The 21,419-nt window shown below is 33.8% G+C and overlaps 1 protein-coding gene across 2 annotated transcripts in view; it reads right to left on the reverse strand.

The window, feature by feature from the left end:
- Positions 1-2,215: 2,215 nt before the first annotated feature.
- The window catches only part of LOC127848539 (uncharacterized), a 28,043-nt gene continuing 8,839 nt past the window's right edge, over positions 2,216-21,419 (reverse strand). The window contains exons 2-12 of one of the 2 annotated variants that reach the window (XM_052381049.1): positions 20,086-20,324; positions 19,589-19,687; positions 14,333-14,511; positions 13,228-14,070; positions 11,845-12,989; positions 11,355-11,488; positions 7,790-7,992; positions 6,273-6,346; positions 5,904-6,043; positions 3,665-5,602; positions 2,216-2,579 (exon numbers count right to left, since the gene is read on the reverse strand). In XM_052381049.1, the coding sequence (XP_052237009.1) occupies positions 5,331-5,602; positions 5,904-6,043; positions 6,273-6,346; positions 7,790-7,992; positions 11,355-11,488; positions 11,845-12,989; positions 13,228-14,070; positions 14,333-14,511; positions 19,589-19,687; positions 20,086-20,296 (3,300 nt within the window). In that variant the 5' untranslated portion in view covers positions 20,297-20,324 and the 3' untranslated portion in view covers positions 2,216-2,579; positions 3,665-5,330. Of the gene's footprint in view, positions 2,580-3,664; positions 5,603-5,903; positions 6,044-6,272; positions 6,347-7,789; positions 7,993-11,354; positions 11,489-11,844; positions 12,990-13,227; positions 14,071-14,332; positions 14,512-19,588; positions 19,688-20,085; positions 20,325-21,419 lie in introns of those variants that run through there. The other variant, XM_052381050.1, reaches the window with a different exon arrangement.

A 21,419-nucleotide genomic window follows, 5' to 3' on the forward strand; every position in this document is an offset into this window, starting at 1 on the left:
GTAATCACAATATGATGTAGTTTGTGAAAGTTCTTGTGAAATAGTTTGAACATAAAACACTCGTCATATTATTATAACATTATAAGCAGCTTTATTTGACAGACTATGAAGAATTTAGATTTAAAGTCTTCAAGCAATTTACAGAGATTTTGTTTATTAAATTTAGGTGAATGTGGTAAGTCCAAAGGATTTGTATTATAAAAATGTATCTTATTCATGGCCATACATAATACTTTTGTTTTCCATTCATTGAGTGCAGCAATTTCAGCATTTTCCTTCTTGCACCATTTAGTACAATATTCCTGTATTCGCCTATCCATGTTATTCGGTCTTTTCGAAACTAAGGGCGAACAAGAGTTCTCTTTCCATTCGGGTAGGTATCGGGTAAAAAGTAAACAAACCAAAGGAATATACGATCTGCATCTCAGATCTCTGTAATCGTAATATTTACTGTTCATTTCAATTAAAATTTACGTATACAGTTATTTCTTCATTGGATGATAAACTTATAGTTCTAGTTTGTGTACATAAGTATTTTAATGCTGTATTGCCATATAATTTCGCGACCAAGACCTTTTCATCAGTAAAAGTTTAGAAACACTGATAATAGCTTTATGATTTTAAAACTATGCCTGAAGCATTATGCAATTTATACCCAACATTTATTACGTTTCTGTAAGGTATTTCATTGATTCATTGACCTCGTTAATGTGGGTTTATTAAAATATCGATTGATATTCTACAGTCACTGACCCACTTTCTATAAACATTTGTTTTAACAGCAACTTAATACCAGTTTAGAGAAAAATTCTTGATTTTACGATTATTAAATTATGATGTTTTTGAACTGGTTTTTGGTTTAAATATTTTCTTTATAATACTGTGTGAGAGTATTGTGATTGGTCATAGTTCAGTGTTGTGTTGTTTATTTTTACTGTCCACTGACACAATTGATTGACCGGGTTCTTCTTCGGATACAGCACTCCTTCTAGATCAAAGATTTTGTGCCCCCAAAAATAGAGTTGATTTATTGAGCAAGTGCCTTATTCGTCTGCTTGCATTAAGATTCTGATTTCATTTCCAGTCGGTTAATATTAAGGCATTTTACTGTTAATGACTTGATTTAATCACGTGAAATTAAATTGCTTGCATTATTTTTTTATGAATATCAACAATGAATGTCTCCTTAATGTTTTGTTCCTCCAGCGATTGTTTTCCTTCTTTATAAAGTAACGTAAAAAACGGCACTTTCCCAATTAGGAAAAAACTACTTACTTGAACTCTAAATACAATATTGACTACTTGACAGCACTTAATTGTCAATTTTAAAGTATTTTTGAGAAACAATTAAATACACCGAATTCCCAATATGAAGACTTCACGATGCGAAATTTCCCAATGTCAGGTTTTTTGGCGCTTATTTTTCTGAATTGGGCTGATACCGGTACTTTTCCCAAATTGGGCAAAAATCATCGCTGTCTTCATATATACAGTGTAACCTTATATACAGAAACTCTTTTGTATTGTCTTTTTCATTGAAGAATTTGTTACATTTTACATCTATATTGCAAATCTAGGGAGAGTTTCATTTATTTCAATTCTATCTGAACTTAGTATTGCAAACATTGTAACACAAGAAGTAATTGCTTTTTATGATAAAACTTTTCATTCAGCAATATGGTTCAAATCATGTCGCACAACATAGTTAACGGGTATCTAGAAAATGTTCTTAAACTATTTACTACAAATATAAAGAAGAAATAGCTTACACATGGTAGGAATAATTGTGGTTAAAGGGGATAATTCTCAAAATGAGCAATATTTGTTTATCCCATAATTTGTATAATTGTCTGCAAAATTATGTAATTAGACATATGTACATTTATAATGAACCAACAGTGTCTGTCAGTTTTTTACAATTACCTGAACAGTGTTTCATTTTGAAATAAAAAATACACTTGTACATTCATCTGGGCACAATAACAATGACAAATATTTTCATATTATTTTACAAGTCTTTCTTGGTTAATTATTTATACACTTGCTAATTGTTTAGTTTTAATCAATTGGGAAATGAAGAAGGACGGTTGTGATACATATATCAATCTATACTTATTTGGCCTGTGATATATGTGATTTGAAAGTATATTTTACTGTAACATGTGACTGTACATAGCACTCAAGTAACAAAAACACAATGAAAAGATACAACTCATTCAAAATTAAACAATGTTTTATTTATCAATACAGTACTAGTAATGAAGAGTTATCTTCAATGTGTTGCATCAAACAATGTGTTTACTATGTCATTGAAACTCATCAACAGATGTTTAGTTTTTCAGTACATAACTTGTCGGCACCAAATTCAATCAATGTCAAAAACAAAGAATTAAAAATAACGAAAGTTGGCCAGACAGTATAAAGCATATTTTATCGTCTGAGGCATTAATGTCTTTGATGTTTTTTTCTGGTCTTACGATATTTGTGAAGATTTGATGCTTGTCAGGGATTTCTGTACACCGACACTTCCAAAGCTGCCATCACCGACACTGGTGTCATCAGCATGCGAATTGGCATAGCTGAAATAAATAACTTTTATGTATATTATATATATATATATATATATATATATATATATATATATATATATATATATATATATATATATATGTTGTATCTTTTCATAATCTGACATAGTAGATATGGTGCCTGCCTAGCGATTGGGAGGCCGCAGGTTTGATCCCTACATGGGGAGCGTTCTCATGATCTTTCAAATACACCATGTACTGGTTCGTCCCAGGAAACAGGCTCGATAGTATCTCAATAAGCCTAAGGCTTTGGATGCAATCTAGCAAAAATAAATAGGTTTATTATTATAAATACATAAATCTTAATGTTTTATTTGAATAGTTTTCAATTTAAGTTAATGTTAATTATTTAGTCCTTTGACAGAAAGTATGTTATGTTTTTTTGCTGAAAAAAACAATTCACTTCTATATTCACAAAGTGATGGTTAAGCTTAAGAATCTTTGAACTAAAGGCATGTTAATGTTAAGTTAAAATTATATTTATCTTTAATGAACACACAAATGCCAAACCCTAAAGAATACATAGCCTGACATTTTGAGACAATAAATATTGGTATCGTTACTCATGAAATAATTCAATCTGATCCCAGGAATGACACTAACTCTGTGGACTTGAAGAATCATCAGGACTGATCAGCACTTTCAAACAAATATATAATACAACAACAAACAAAAATACTGATTACATGCAGAAAACAATAAAGTTTAAATACACCAGAGGTACTTCATACTAAAATTCAAATAACCAAGTGTATATTTAGCCTAAATGATAAGGTAGAAATACGGGTTTGATGTTTTGAAATGTTATTGAATAAAATTGCTACATACATGTATAAATATGTAAAATCTGAGTGTCTTCATATAACCTACATTTAAGTGTTGTTTTTTTTGCATAATTTTCTTATGCAAAGATTAAGTAAAAAATGCGTGGTCTATAATTAATTTTGATTGCATATATTATACATTGTATAATCTTCACACTCTGTGGAAAGCATGAGATGCATACATTATTTAAAATATGTTGAAAGGCTGAAACAGCAATTTATCAACTTTATTAGAGATTAACATGTCTTTACTTTCTTGGTAAAAAGGATCTTCTGCGCAAGGTATTTTGTTGGCACATTGATCATGTTCATGGAGTTAGGACCAATTCCATCCACAAATGATCAGAGCATACCCTGGTGTATCTGCAACATAATACCAAAACAAAAAACAGCCGAAACACCTTAAATTTGTCATGGATATAAATGAAAAATGCTAGTATGTTTGTAACATGGCAATATATACCAAGGAATATATATTGAAAAAAATAGCTCTTTGTTGTATTAATAAGAAAATGTTTTCATTATAAATGCTATTTAAGTTCATTAGAATACAATTTCAGGGATTCACGGAAAACAGGAGCTGATGGTTGGTATTTAATCTGCTCAAATTAATCATTCAAATTTTAGATTAGCAAGTCATGGTGTAAAATGTCAACAAATTTTTACATATAGAACCGAATTAAATTAGTTTATAAACCGATTAAAACAAAACTAAATGTTAATAATAATTCTACTTGCCATGTACATGGTGTTCTACTCCAACAAATACGAGATTTATGCACAGAGACATATAAGATGTCGATATACTAATGATACCTACCCGGTTGGCTTCCAATGTCGCCTGCTAATAGCTCTAAACCATGCGGTTCTCGTAGCACATTACTTTGCAAGTTGTGTAGCATTACAGGCTTGCCATATCTTCCAACTTTACCCCCAAAATTTGACATTCAGGCATACAGCAATAGAATTACCGATTGTGTAGTTTTTTCGCCTATTACTTTTAACAAACCGGAAGTGAGCGATACCTACCCGAATGGGAGACAACTCTTATTCGACTTAGTTTCGAAAATCCGGAATTAAACAAACAAGTTGGAAATGTTTCTTAACGTTTAATAAACAATGCTATATGACAAGCTACTTACAAATAAATCATGATACTATTTACAAAGTTCTACAATTCACATAGTATGATACATGCTATTAACACAACACAATTAATAGCATACCAACGTATCAACTAACACAATTAATAACATACCAACGTATCAACTAACACAATTAATAACATACCAACGTATCAACAAACACTGAAGGTGAAGAGCTTATACACAAGAGAAATAATAACAATACATGATACAACCAAATTGAGTTGGATATGTTCCTAGAAATAGACAAATGTATAGATAAATAATAATGATACGCGACAAGCTATATACAAACAAACATAATATCAAATAATATGGTTCACATTCAAATATGATATGTGGTGAGCTATTAACACATCAAACATTCCACTATTTAATAAGTTACATGACGTTCACCAAAAGATGTCGTTAAAACAAACAAAACATTACGCACACAGATTGTATTCAAAATAAATATTAACGTACGTTTTCTTTACAAAAGTTCAAGTATCACTTATAAATAAATGTATTAAGTAAATGACATAAAACAAACGTGTCTGCTTTTTATTTCGGCTCTTGAGTTCGTTATCATAAAGGTCCCGATTACAGGCAATATATGTCCACTTCATACTCTTCTCAGATTGTACACCAGTATTTAAATGTGATCAAACTTAACTTGAGTTAAAGTAAACGCCAGAAGGCTAACAATCTGTCGTGAAAATCTCAAAACACCTTATATGAACAATAGATTCAAGTTTCTTTCTGTGTCGCATGCATTTAAATTCACCAATAAGCTACACATAATGATTTTTCGTTTGCTGTTTTGGAATTGGTGGAGTATTACCACAATTTAGATTATTCAACGGTACAGGCAGCTCGGAGTCCGACCTCATGAATTCGCTACAATTATTGCTAGGAAGAATCTCCGCTGGTTGTACGGTGAAAACGTGTGTAGGTGTGTTCTGCGAGGACTGGTCAATACCGTCGACCGTGCGGTGCATGATTTCCGTGGGTTGCAAGTACACAGGGTCATCACCGAATGGCGTCAAGTAGGTGTCGTTAGACCCTACGAATACATGAACATATGTTCAAGAATGATAAAGGTCGGTCAGTATCTGCCAACAGTTCTCTTAAAATAATGGATCAGTTGTAAGCTTAATCCTTATTCGAATTCACATTTTAAACCAACATAATTTATTTTTATAAAAAATTCCAATAATGATTTGAAATCGGATCGATAGAGCTAAACGGCTTAAATAATTTCGAGCGCCTTTATAATTTTAGGATATATATATATATATAGGGGTCGGTTTGTGTGAGTTTGACAATATAATGTTAATACGAACCTAAGATAATATCATTCTTACCTTTACTCCTGCGATAGTAGCAGATTGATGCTACTAATGCCGCCACCAAAGCAACCGTAATGCCAATGAAAACGCCCATAGCGATTACATAGCTCTTGTTTTCACGCGTGCCACTGCCGTTCTCATCTGGCTTCTCTGACCTGAAAATGGTCAGTTGAAATCTGTCTGTGTCAATATATCACCGCACTTGTATTAAGAAAAGATCGATCATCAAAATTGTGAAACATCAGAATACAATGTGATGATCAAAAGATGTGCGCACCATTTCCGCCATTTAACATTCTTATTAAAGCAGGCAGTAATTCGTGCTTCGTAAAGCAGCAAGAACAGGGTTATGAAAGAGTGTTACTAATATAATAATAAACGTACATTTTAGCGAAGCAAGTATTGCAACTCTCGTGAAAATTTTCACTGCACGTGGATTTCGGGAAATCTTTAGGAGTCTGTAGAAAAATAAAGTGACATAAATAAGTACGTACGTTTTAATATTAATTGGAAAAAAACGGCGAATTGCAATTGACTTGTTAATTAATGGAGTTTCAATCAAATAAATAATAAACTTCCATGTCATGAAGAAGAGTCACTTGCATCAATGGTTTACATTCGACAAGTGACAAGTTGCTGCTAGGCTCGTGGTTTATTCACTTTCAAATTATTATTTGTGATTAATTATGGTGATATTCTAAGGTGTGAAGCTCTTGAAACCAGTTTAAATTATAAAAGCTTTGAATTGGGGTTCGACATAGTTTGGTAAATGGTTCGATGTGTATTTTTTTATTTAGAACATGAGTTCAGAGTCAAAATGTTTTTCCAGAATTCTGAGTAACGGACATATGGCCCCATTGGTGCAAACAGGTGCCATGTGCCTTCTAGTTTCAAGGTCACCTGGTACCTTTTTGCACCAAGAGGGCGATATGAAATTACGAATTGTCTTACTTACTGCTGCAGCTATAGTGTCGCTAGGTTTATAAATATGAATTTGTCGTCATTTTCATAATGCATAAAAATTAATTAAATGTGTAATTAAATTAAATTATCGTTGAATTTGAAGAATGAACATACCACATAATATGTTACACCGAAATGCTTCCTATTGTCTCTGAGGAGTTAGAAAACACTAATGCGTCACGGTTGCCACGAAATAATTGAGCTATCTGCATATTGTTAAAACGAAGACCGAGTTGTGCGTAATAACTCGTATAAAACATTTTCAAGAAAGTGGGCGTATGTTTTTTTTCAAGGGAGCTAATAATATTAAAATGATATTTTCGTAAATACAAAATAAACACTTAGTATTACAGATTTATAAGCGCGGGTATACGGTGGGTATAAAACCTAACATGTAAATATAGCCGCCTGGTTCTTAATGGGTTTGTATTTGTTCCGTTATTCTTTAAAGCGTACGTGGTTAAAGTCACATTTATTTTATGTATGATGAATTGAGTTGTATGTTTCTGACCATGACAAAATCGAACACAAATTTGCTTACTGGTAATATGTCATCATCTTTTTATATTAAATGGACCTCTAATAATTGATATAATTCGATTACTGCATTTCTTACCGGTGTTCCACTTATGCATAACACGTGTGCATCTTAATCGGCTATAACGATGCTGAATACATGTTTTGCGTCGTTAATCATGATTAAACATATTTTATAACATTGTTTGTATTGTCATGAATCGTATTAAAAATCAGTCACTTGCCTACTGCCTAATGTAAAATACAGGAGGATGAAACCAAGATTGTACTGTTTTTATTTTATTTCACAAATGTGTTCATGTATTGCATACAATAACGTAATTAACCTCCCTATCCAGAATCGTCTACGAAATCAATCCGTCAAACATGTCATGCAATGGCTAACACGATTCTATTATTACCTCTATTTCCTCGTAGAATAAGCCTTTGGAGTCTTGAGTTACTCTGTACATGACGAAGTCAATTAGCCCGTCGTGTGTTGTGTTGTGGAAGATATGTTTAAGGGACCTCAAGTTGTAAGCTACTTGCTGGTTCTTGATGTTGTTTATAAGCGTCTCTGGTTTCTCGAGGTATGCCTTGCAAATTGTGCTTGTATTTCCGTTGCCTACATACGGAAAATAGGATTTTAATATTTATCCCATTTTCAACGCGACATTGACGGTATAACACCTTATGGAATATACTAGCCTGTATTCAGCCTTGTGGGATATACCTGTCGCGTTCACGGACTACTTTTTACTTTACCACTGAATAATTTTTCATAAGAAATAAAATCGAGAAAACTTTAGCTTCAAAATTATACGACCTTCAACCTTTAAATCGAGTCATAAGACATAAATTTTCCCAATCGGATAATGAATCAGCTGATTGATGGCGTCATAAAATTATATACTTATTGCGTCATTTTCCCCATTTTTTTGACGATTTATCCCGGCGATTTATTATAAATGCGACTTATTTCACATGTACATGTACTGTATATTGACATATTTGAATTGTCAATTTATCACAGTTTCCTTATTTCGTGTAATGTGCATTGTTTATAATCCATACATATACTTTTTATACGCCCGTATAAAATACGGGACGTATTATGTGAAACCCCTTGGCGGGCGGGCGGGCGGCGGGCGGGCGGCGGGCGGCGGGCGGAAGGCATCACTTTGTCCGGACTCTAATTCAAATTGTATTCATCCGATCTTCACCAAACTTGGTCAGCAGTTGCATCTAGTTGATATCTAGGCCAAGTTCGAATATGGGTCATGCCGGGTCAAAAACTAGGTCATAGGGTCAATAAGTGCATTTTCAAAGGGGCCACTTTGTCCGGACTCTATTTCAAATTGTATTCATCCGATCTTCACCAAACTTGGTCAGCAGTTGCATCTAGTTGATATATAGGCCAAGTTCGAATATGGGTCATGCCGGGTCAAAAACTAGGTCATAGGGTCAATTAGTGCATTTTCAACGGCGCCACTTTGTCCGGACTCTAATTCAAATTGTATTCATCCGATCTTCACCAAACTTGGTCAGTAGTTGCATCTAGTTGATATCTAGGTCAAGTCCGAATATGGGTCATGCTGGGTCAAAAACTAGGTCAAAGGGTCAATTAGTGCATTTTACTTTGTCCGGACTCTAATTCAAATTGTATAAATCTTATCTTCACCAAACTTGGTCAGTAGTTGCATCTAGTTGATATCTAGGCCAAGTTCGAATATGGGTCATGCCAGGTAAAAAACTAGGTCATAGGGTCAATTAATCCATTTTCAACAGCGCCACTTTGTCCGGACTCTTATTCAAATTGTATTCATCCGATCTTTACCAAACTTGGTCAGTAGTTGCATCTAGTTGATATCTAGGTCAAGTTCGAATATGGGTCATGTCGGGTCAAGAACTAGGTCATAGGGTCAATTAGTGCATTTTCAACGGCGCCACTTTGTCCGGACTCTAATTCAAATTGTATTCATCCGAAACTTTTTAACAACTTTTTATCCTGCGTCAAAGTGGTATGGGGGTATAAGTCACATTCAGTGACAAAGCTCTAGTTCAAGTTGAATTCACCAAACTTGGTCAGAGGTAGTATATGGATTATATATCAGTCAGGTCTGATTGGAGACATGCAACCGATTAACACATGCAATATTTTATGCAATATTTTTATCCAGTTTTATTTTGCGATATTTTCATCGGGTTTATTTTTTTCGCGATTTTTGAAACGAGTTATTTTTAACAACATGTTTATTGGTAAGTTTCATTTTTCCTTCAATCTAATCATGATTTCCACAGGTACATGAGTTTTTCACTGTGCATGGGTACTATAGAAAGGCAACTGTTTATCATTGTCATCAACCTAAAATCAATTTTTATACGCCCGTTTTAAAAAAACGGGACGTATTATAGTTTCACCTTGGCAGCGGGCGGCTGGTGGGCGGTGTCCACAGCAGTTTCCGCTCTCTAATTCAAATAGTTTTCATCCGATCTTCACCAAATTTGGTCAGAAGTTGTGTCTAGACAATATCTACATGTAGGTCAAGTTCAAATATGGGTCATGCCAGGTTAAAAACTAGGTCACGAGGTCACTTAGTGCATTTCAAGCATTAAGCATGATGTCCGCTTTCTAATTTTAGTAGTTTTCATCAAATCTTCACCAACTTTGGTCAGAAGTGGTGTCTAGATGATTATGAAGGTCAAGTTAAAATATGGGTCATGGTAAAGTTATCAAGTTGTCCAAAGCCTTAAAACGGGCGTATCTTGTGACAGTTTGGCACTCTTGTTACATTTAACTTTCGAAAATAAAATGAATTATAGTAAAGTAAAATCTTCTTTTCGCGGTCGTAATGTGTTACAATTCGCATACTGCGTAAAATTGAATCGAGGCATATGGTGATATTTTTACTTGTTTTACAGTTTGTGTGTGAATTTTTTAAAGACTATTTTGTGTACCAGAACAATAACATGTATAATACTACGCATGGTTACATTTGTTAGATTTTAAGCGCTTTAAGACTGAATTAAAATTATTGTTAAGGTTATTAGATCTATTTATGTTAAATGTCACGTTAGAAAAAATCAAATGGAATAAATAGAATACTAAGATTAGCGTTGAATACAGAGAAGTTGATGTTGCTCGGCTCGAACACCGAAAGCGCTCGCCAAGGCTCGCGCTCCCGGCGTTCTAAGCCTCGCAACATAAACTTCTCTGTATTCAACGCTAACCTAGTATTCTCTATATATTCACATTGTTAAGTTTTCGTTCAATGAATGTTCTCCCTTCTATAGTTAAATTCACAACACGTGCTAAGTACAAATGTATGAACATACAATCACTTCAACCATACATATAGCGATAGGAGAGGTGCTCACATTTTTGAAGTTATTAATTCATCATGCAATGATCGTTCAAAATCAACGCAATCTACATTATTTTAAATATTTCTAAAAAACAGCCTTGAGTGTCTCTAAGTATATTGCATGTTTTGATAATTTAAGCTCAAGCAGACACACACCTAGGTACATACGTTTGCGCATATAGAACATTATTGTCCTGCATCAATTATTTGGAAAATAACATAAAAGCACTTGACGTTAAATAAGATGAACTATTTTAAAAAGACGCAATCATACTTGATTTAAGATAACAAATAAAGCGCAATTGATATCGAGTGTTAGTGTCAATAACCTACACAAACGATGTAATGTCCCTACACATATTATGTAATGTTCCTACACAAATGATGTAATGTTCCTTCACAAATGATGATATGTTCCTACATAAAGGATGTAATGTTTCTACACAAATGATGTAATGTTCCTACACAAATTGTGCAATAATCCTACACAAATGATGTAATGTTATTCTGACACAAATGATGTAATGTTCCTACAGAAATGATGTAATGTTCCTACACAAATGATGTTATGTTCCTACACAAAAGATGTTATGTTCCTACACAAATGATGTAATGTTCTTACACAAATAATGTAATGTTTCCTTCGCCCCCTTCAGGAGCGTCTCTACCCCAATCGCAGCAAACGGTGACCAAGTATCAATTTTGAAACAAGTTTCCGTGACACGGACAAGACAGGGTTGCAAGTATTGGTCCACGCTAAAACATGAGCAACATATAGCATTTAAATAACTTGCAAAACGAATATACCGTTTATTAAAAAATAGTTACGCAGACTGAGCTTAACAATTTTGTATTATTGTTACTTTGGGTATTTTTGAAAGGGAGCTCATTAACGGTGCACATTACAACCATAATCGATCGTTGAAATAAATTTGAAACAAAGTAAATGATGATTTTTAAATACAAAACAAAAGCACATAATTATTGATGAAGATTTTATTTACGTGTTAATGTTAGATTGTATTGACGTTTTCTTAAACAATTATGACATCTGACAACAATAAAGTTTATTCACTAACACCACAAGAAAACACGGATATAGCACATCTTACTTGCATGGCTGTCTATGTGTTGTTTTATCAAATCTCCACTCATAATAGCAATCAAAGTAATCCTTCATATACTCCAAAAGCCACTGTTGCTTCTGTTTCTGTTTGGAAGCATCTTCAATATGTTTCTTCAGATAGTAAGGTATAGGTATCTCATTTGCTAAAGTTATAGATCCTACAAGGTTTTTGCCATTCGCTAAAATATTTCGGTTACCCCAATCCTCTGATGCAATAAATGTGTAGCCCTGCAACTGCTTCAATATTTCAATTACTTTAACAACGTCAAAGGAACTCAGAAACACCAGCACAAGCTTGGGAAATCCCTTCTGCGTTAACTGAGTTCGAATCATTTCAAGATCTATGTTTGTTTTTTGTTCTACTTTTATAATCTGCGCTACACATACCCCGTTCTTATCAGCATGCTCTACTAGTGCGCCCTTCCCTCCACGTCCATATTCCGTGTCGGAATATAAAATCTGGATTAAGTCTGAGCCAGTCGATTTTACGAGCTCAATCATTTTGCTACCTTGGTGAAGGTCATTTGGGATCATTCTCATAAAATACGGATATAAAGTTCGGTCGCTTAGAACTGGGCTTGTGCTTCCGTAGGATATTTGCACCGATTTAATTTGTGTAAGAATAGACGCGACCATTATGCTGTTGTCGCTAACCCATCCCCCTATGTAACCGATGATCTTGGAGCGTACTTCCGTAAATTTACCGTCCTCATATATTCCCTGATTTAAAAGTTGCAACAATATTGCAGCCACGATCTGGCGGCTGTTACACGAGTCGATGATGATAACACCTATTGAAGCATCGGGGATCTTATCCGAGTATGATAGTTTCGCCTCTTTTACTGCCGCCTTTATGCTCTCCGCAACATCTAAACCACCCTGTTTAACGGAACCACATGTCAAAACATCATCCAACACTGTATGTACCGGAACTATGCCGACTACATACAGGTCTCCTTTCGTTACGTCAATAGGCAATGGCGCTATTTGACGACACTCTGTGCATTTTCTTCCGTCGGGACATTGTGGCTTCAGAAGCGTTGGATAACTTTGTTCCGTTCCGTTACGATAATATTGATGGATTCGGTTAGTACTAAGAACACTTCCTCCATATGATGATATTTGGAATATCTGAAATATTTCCAGTGTTGAGAGTATATTTCAATATGTTAACCTGTAGGTTTGGTGTGTTTCCTTAAATATATACCGATTTACAAATGTTTATTAATCACAAATATCATTTGTCAATCTAAGGTTTAATTGATCTAGTTACTTTAAATCATAAAAAATACACTTATAAAAAAGTACTAAACAGTGATCGCGTGTGCACGCGAAAGTGCGTAACCAAACTTTAACACAAATGAATTACCTTTTCGAAACCAAATGCAGATGTTTCTGATTTACGAATATTGTTCAGCACGTCCAAGTCATAAAATGTTGCCGACGTATTTGACATGGTAAGTTGTGCATTCGGGATATTTGGTCCGAATGAAATAAGCATATTTCCAATGGTAGACACATAACTTAAACGTGACGCTGTAGTCGATAGTTGCGCCGTGTCGAGACCAGTACACTGTGAAGATACCTGACACAGTTGGGACATTGATTTTAAAATTACATCAACTGAAATCTGAGCATATGTCGAGTAGATAGATAATTGTGTAATATCAAATAAGTGTGCATTTGACGTGTTATTATCTTCTTTCTCTTCGGCAAGTTTCCTTACGAACCAATTACCGGAGAAATTTGTGTTTGTTAGCGAAACATTCCAGTGCTTGTGAAATGCAGTATCTGTCAATGTTGACGGGGAGATAGCATACATTCCTTTTGAGGCGTTGTAAGCTGGTGCTATGTCGGGAACAGAAAAAGGCTCATTCTCTACAACAATAATAACGGGCCGCGTATAATTGTTGTCAGTCGTATTGAACTCGAATTTCTCGAGGCCTGCCATGACACTGCTTATCAGATTTGTATCACCTATGATTATCAACCCTCTCGTACTTTTCACGCCAAATAAAATGTCCTCTAGATCTTCGGTTATATCTCTAGACGTGTCTGCCGGTCTGGATAACACATGAGGAAAGCAGATATAGCGTCCATCGTTGCCATGCAATGACTGTATGTTCGCAACCATGGACACAGAATGTGTAGTGTTGTCATGAATGATGGCCATGTAGGTCCACAACCTACCCGACATAAACTCCACAATGGCCTGAAGCGTTTCAACATGCAATCACAGTTATGTTTGTTTAGAAATAAATATACAAAATTGTTGTAAATAAATATGATGTACTTGTGTTTGTGTGTGTGTTATTTTACAATTACAATATTTAAGCACTAAACGTGTTCATTAAAACAAACCTTTGGAAAACGGACAAGAGACGCCGCGATAAAACTGAATTAGTAAATGCAAAGATCGCGCTTTAGTTGGGACATATGTAATATTATGGTACAAGATATATGCACGTTAATACCTTTGACTTTGCCATTTCAGTAGGAATAACACGGAAGAAATTCTTATATATTTCTCTATTGTCAAACATATTGCTGTCTGCGCTGAAGGATATCTGCATGGGTCGGAATGAACGTGGTAATGCGCTAAGAAGGCGAGATACCACCTCGGTATCTTCGTTTGCTTCTGGTCCAATAACGGCTGTAAACAGTATTAAGGGTCTGGTAAATAATGTATGGTCAGACAATATACACACAATGGACTTGCAAGGGAGTCTATTACTGAATTGTGTAAACAAATTAAATGCAGTATGGGCTGAGTGACACCGAAAGTCCGCTATTTGGCTTTCAAATAAACCATGGTACCAATGTTATCTCATGGAAGGAATAAATCTATGACAACACGCATCAAAATCATTGTCATTAATAGCACCACCATAATCATGAAAACAACTTTTGAACACTTTATACACGGAGAGAAACGATAAAAAAACAATCGAAAAAACTGAATTAGATTCATAATGAAGCATGGTCATAGCATTATAATTACTTAAGCACGACCATATGATTTATTAAACGTGTTCACTCCGTAAAATGTGTGCGTAGTTTATTTGTATTTAATCTCCCAATCAATAAACTATTATTTATACAATATGGATGGTAGAGCGGATGCTTCATAATCCGACCATGTTCCTGATTCCAAACACAATATAAATTTCTTATCAAATCATGTGCCGTAAAATATATCAGGAAACTAACGTAATTAGTTCGACATCACTTCCTTTCTCTTTCTTTTCGGTGCAATTTTGAGGTAAAGGTGCAGCCAGTTTTTCTGAAAAATACATTTGCCGATATACACAGCCTTCCGGTTAGTGAAATTATTTGATCGCCATTTTTTTACACTTATTTGCTAAGGTTATATCAAAACACATAATTTCGTTTCAGTAGCGTTTTATGAAAGAGAATAATCTAGAAACATGTTCTGTTCATATGTGACCCTCATGATCAAGATGTAGGGTTGTGTAAAGGAGGAATTGATGGTATTCGGGATTACATACCACATTCAAGGACTGATCCAAATACCGAACGATTGACTAAATTTGATCCTTTTTTATGTTGCATGTCCGATGACTTATAATAATTGGTTTTGTTTTTCTTTTGCAGTAATGAGCCGTCAAGCTGGAGAGAAGAGGCAGTCATACGACCCCTGTATGATGGATCAAACTGCCGAGGTTGTAAGAAGTGGAAGAATGTCTCTTTGTCAATCCTTTAAAACATTTAACCTACTTTTCCCTCTTTATTTACTATAAAAAAAATTCCAAAATTGACTGAGTATGTTAGTGTAAATGATTGGCCTTCCATCTTTTTCTAGGTACAATTGGTTTCCAAGCTGGACTAATGAAACGGGAAATCACTGGACAATCCAAATGTGTGAATTTAGGCCTGTACCATATTGTGAAAGCTCAATAAAAAATACTTTACAACGACGAACGTGAATATAACCATATTTTACGCGAGGATATATTAAACCATCTTCTTTGGTGTTCAAAAACAAGCATGGATGCCTCAAGAAGAATTTTAACCATTTGTGCGAAACAAGAAATAGCCTTAGACCAGAGCATTGTGTTTTTACTTAATACACAATAGCCAGAATGAAAGCTAGATGTGGTATGGTAACATAGATTTAACAAGATACATTGTTACCAGACCACATCTAGCGTTGAAATTATGGCTATTATTATACGAAACACTGATTGTGTATATGTTAACTTTATTTTACGAAATAATTAACGAAATATTCGTTGATGTTGAGTGTTAATGGGGTTTTAAAATGATCTGTCTGGTTATGATGTTTACGCATTGAGTCGCAAAACACATTAACTTATCGGGATGATATAGCTATTGTGGTTAGTCTACTTTAGCGACACTGTAATTCACATTGACCAAAGTAGGGTGCAACGAAGCAGTACAACGAAACGAGCACATAATTTTAAAAACATGTTGTCACAAGATTTATTATCGAATACCGGATGAATACAGTTTCATGCTTTTGTACATAATTTCACGAAATTTATGATCGAATCCAGGCTGTATTAAGTTTGAAGAAATAAAAGTGTGCGTTTTGCAACACTGCGTTTTGCAAGATAGAATCTATATTTGAAATATGAAATGAGTAAAATAGACATAAAATAATTCTTTGGAACGAAATCACTTGCATTGAGTATCAAATTAACTGATGTTTGTATTTAAATAGCTAATATGTATTTAATGCTCATGCCAATAAGCATTAAATATTGGGGACTTAAAGTGATACATTCATTCGTTTCAAGTTACCGAAATTATAAACGTTACATCACTTAAATTAAATTGCACACTTGAAGATGACATCAACGCGATTTCTGACATTAACGCTGCCTGGTTTGAATAGAGACTGGTTGCTTTTCGCCAAAATATTCGTATGTAATTATATCCGTCAGTCCCACAATTTACTTTTTAAATGTAATGTTTTATTTGTGTAATTTGAATAAATAACAAAAATCCTATTGTGGTAAGGGATAACAGTGTTCTTTGCATTTTCACTAATTGACAGTGAGTTTGGTAAATGAAAAGTTCGGTAAAAAGGAAAAAGAGTTGAATAAGTCTGGACAAAGGGCGTGAATAACTGTAAAGTATCTTAATGCGTGTTAATATCCTTGTTTCGTTGACGTTTTTAAAAATATCAATTTACCGAAACCTCCAGATTTATTGCTCTATATTACTTTTTTTAACGACCTTGTCATTTATCGAACTTACATGTAATCGTTTTTATTACAGAACTTGTTTCTAAGTTGGTATTTTTCAAAATGTGTCAATTAAATGGAATCATCGGAATTTTTGTTTTAAAAAAGTCATCATGTTCGTAATTACGAACACTTCGGTTCGGAATTACGAACATATGTTCGGAATAAGGAACAGTTGGATGTCCGCATGCTTTGTAAATAATTTCTTTTTGGTTGAACCATTATATAATTCTATATTGGACTTAAGTATATCATATGCACATATCTAGTTGATTCATGTCTCCCTTTGATTGAAAGTGATCGTAATTCCGAACATCATTATAAGTGGCTTAAGTGTTTGGAAATAGGTACACCCGCTCTATTATTGTTAAAATAATGTTATTATTTAAGACTTAGCAATCACGATTTTGTAAAATGCAATACGATTTATATCACGCACTGTTTAAGGTTAGCTTGTTTTCATTCGATGTGAGTACTGTGTCGTCCAACTTTAGCTCTTTACAACTAATGCGTTCAGATTTGTTATCTAATCTTAATGACCTTATCAGTATGCTTAGCATGAAATTTATCCCGAAAAAGATCGAAAAGCTCAAAAACTATGTCAAATGTTAAAAAACCTGGCCCCGTGTTCACAAAACGATTTTGCAATCGAAAATCGATTTTAACTGACATCGATTTTCAATTTTGCTTATCAACTACAATGGAAATCCATTTTCAATGACACGCAAAATCGATTTTCGATTGCAAAATATGTTTTGTGAACAAGTGGCCAGGTTATAAATCTAAAGGCAATAGTTTTGAATTCATCTGTAGTATGCTTGTTCATAATGATTTTCTTGATAATAAAATGACCAAGTTTGAATTATATTGCATACGTTTAAAACTTAGTCATTGGATAAAAGCAAACACAATATTGTAACCACTACAGACGCTATATTTAGGGCTCATTCATTGTAGGTAAGAATTATCAATATCTAGACAAAGATAAAAGGTAACGTGCGTTTGAAATATGTCAACAGGTTATTTATTTTTACAAACTTGTAACCACTCTATGAGCTTAATGTATTATTTAAAATTAAAGAAATTTGGTCGGAATGTTTATAAGATAATAGGAAAAATAAGAACAGGCTGAAACGCGTCTTAAACTAGGTCAAATCATTCAAAATACCTCCATATAACCCTAATACACCGTTTTTTAGTCGGATCTGAAACAACTTGTGTACCTTAATTTAGTTCGTTACCGCTACAGTGCAAATTATGTTTTAATTATTTTTATTATTTATTTTTGTATAGGAAATATAAATGACCTTCATGGTATTTTTTTAATTAATTCGTGTGGGTTTTAGGGCATAGCAGAAATATTTAATTTTTACTTACATTAGACAGTAAATAATGAGGGTCTATCTAAAAATAGATACTACGTATGCCAACGCGTGTTACATAACTCGACAATTGGTAAGGACAATAGTAATATCAATCAAAATAGAGATTACCGCCAAATGTTTACTGCAAGGACATTTATCGGGTATAATGTTACATACATTGTTATGGTTTTAAGGCAAATTAAAAATTTATTTTTTATTTTTGCAGCAATCACTGAGAGAAGGTTAAGATTTAAAGCTATAACTTTCTATTTTGTATTTAGATTTTATTACCGATTACTGTATATGAATATATAATAACATATTTAACCTTGTCGCTTAGTAACCGTATGCATATTAAAATTAAAGTTTGACTTTAACAAAAAGCTTTACTTTCATCACCCTGCAATCATGAAAAACTATTCTTAGACACAAAGGGGCAATTTTAATTATGACAATATTTTTAATAAAAGAAAATAGTTAATGTGAGAAACATAACACGGTTTTGTATAAATCACATGTTCTATGTTGGCTACATCTTGTTTGAATGATTAAAAGCTCATACGAGATACAAAACATATGGAAAGTGTGGTAGAAATATGAAGACTCGGTCTAACAATGTAACGAGTTCAATAAAGGAAAGAATAACTTGAACTCGTTACAGAGTCTGTTAACGACGAATACAGGTGAATTTAACATCCTGTTTATACCGACGCGAAAAATATTTTCTTCGACAAAATTTCTAGTTTTCAGTTTCAGGTAAACATTTGAAATTTAAGCCAATTGATATTTATCAAAACTAGTTTTCTTTATACTAAGTGTTAGATTAATTATATGTGAATTATGTGAAGTGTACCTTGCAAGTACATATACACACCACTTAAGAATAAAAAATGAATTTAGATACATTTTTCCAAAGCGTATATTTCAAAATGGTTTAACATGGTGCGCAGTTGAATTTAGTATAAACTATCAAACATTTCGTAATAAAATGTTAATAAAATGTTTTTGTATGTTGATATCATATCTGGCCATTCTAACAATCCATTATATTACTATTGGTAATAACATATTATTTATAAATATAAAATAGCAAGTCCAGCAAGTAAATATGCTGTAATGATAAAACCATACTGACCAATCGACTTCGAATGCCGGTCTCCCAACATTTGTGAGATGTTGTACGCTATTTCCTGTGCCCTACTGACGTTTCCGCACGTTGCATGGACTCGCAGACCTAAAGTTAGAGCATAACTTCCAATATTATTTTCCGTTAAGTAACGAAATACATTAAGAAAAACAAGAAACATAAAGAATTTAGTTTGAAAGACAGTTTTATGAATGCTCGATAGGCATTCAAAAAGAGACGATTTTAAATTAAGTATATATACGCATTTCCGTTCGGTACACAAACATTATTGCTTTTGAAAAAGCAGAGCTAAAATAAATGACAAATGTTGAATCTGCTGTGAACCAACGATTTTTTAATATTCGGGTCCTGTTAAAAGCAAGGAACAGGAACAGCCAAATAAATAAAAAAAACGTGGTCGTTAAGACTGAAATAGCAGTGAACGTAACAAATAGTTACCACAAAATCAAAGGAGTTTTGACCAGATATAGTTTTAGTTTAAATACCTATTTTAAAGGTTGACGTTTGCTGTAACCGGTAACGGACTGCCTCAAGATGTTGTACAGATCGTGGAACCAGCCGCGCGCAAGGCTCACCGCCATGTCCTGCATACAGAGTAAACACACCCTCTATGTAGAAGTCACCGCCCATAATCTCTATATAGCCGGTAACAACGCCCGTGAAGAGGATCAAAGTCACACCAAGCTTGAACAGCATTTTTACTTGCGTAATTCACTCGACGTGTCTGTAATTTTAAAACTTCTGCATGATGATATTTTTACATATAACTGAAGTTTGGCAGGGAAAACATACAACCATATAAAGTACACATATGTAAAACTAGGTAGCTGTTGAAAACATATGCGATTGTAGCAAAGCTTAGAAAATCGAAAACTATGGTATTAGTCACGGAGCGATACCTTTATCCACATTAGAGAAGTGTTTTAATTAGCAAGCGTATCTGTATTAGTAGCGCACATGCCCCAACTTATAAATGGAGGAATATATATTTGTCCCTTTTCCATCCGCCCTTCCATCGTTCAGTCCTACCGTCTGTCCGTCTTTACGTCCCCCCGACGCTAAAACTTCCTCCTTACGAAAATTGACCTGTTTACTGCATACCTTTCGTAACGATTGCCGCATTATTTGACTTATTATCTTACTTGTAGATCAATACGTCTCACAAATGACAATTATTATTTTCCTGTCACACGAGAACTATACAATAGGATTATCAAATAACAAGTTTAAAAAAAGTCTACAATGCTTTCCTTAATTTCCTTAAAATTGAATACAAGCTGAAAACCACTTTTTTAAGCTAAGTAAAAATTGCAAGTAGCCAAACGAAGTCATACAAATGTAATATTAATGGAAAGAAAAAGAGTGACTTTCATATTTCCACTATCATTTGTCATTTTCCTAATTTCAATGTAGAACTCAATCTACAAAAAGTATGAGAGGTTTTTTTCCACTGTGGATAATAAAACAATTAATAAAAAAATATTTTTTTATCATCTATTATAAAAGGGACCTTTTCACAGAATTTAGCAGGAATTGAAGTTTGTCATTATATGATTTAATTTTGATAAATTGAAACAATGAAACTAAATAGCTCCCATAAAAACACGAAGTAAATTAAAGAAAGAAAAAATGTAGTTCGCAACTGGGCTCAAACAAATGACACTTGGAGTAAATGTCTATCACTTAATCAACTCGGCCATCCGTGCTCATGCAGTAAGTGGGGTATGTTATGCATAACAGAAGCAATCCTCGTAATGTAACAAACTAAAACGATACCAACACAGCCCTCAAAATTATTCAAGCGTTTCGCTTTTGTAAC

The sequence above is a fragment of the Dreissena polymorpha genome, chromosome 10, assembly GCF_020536995.1.
Source record: "Dreissena polymorpha isolate Duluth1 chromosome 10, UMN_Dpol_1.0, whole genome shotgun sequence".
Lineage (NCBI taxonomy): Eukaryota > Metazoa > Mollusca > Bivalvia > Myida > Dreissenidae > Dreissena > Dreissena polymorpha.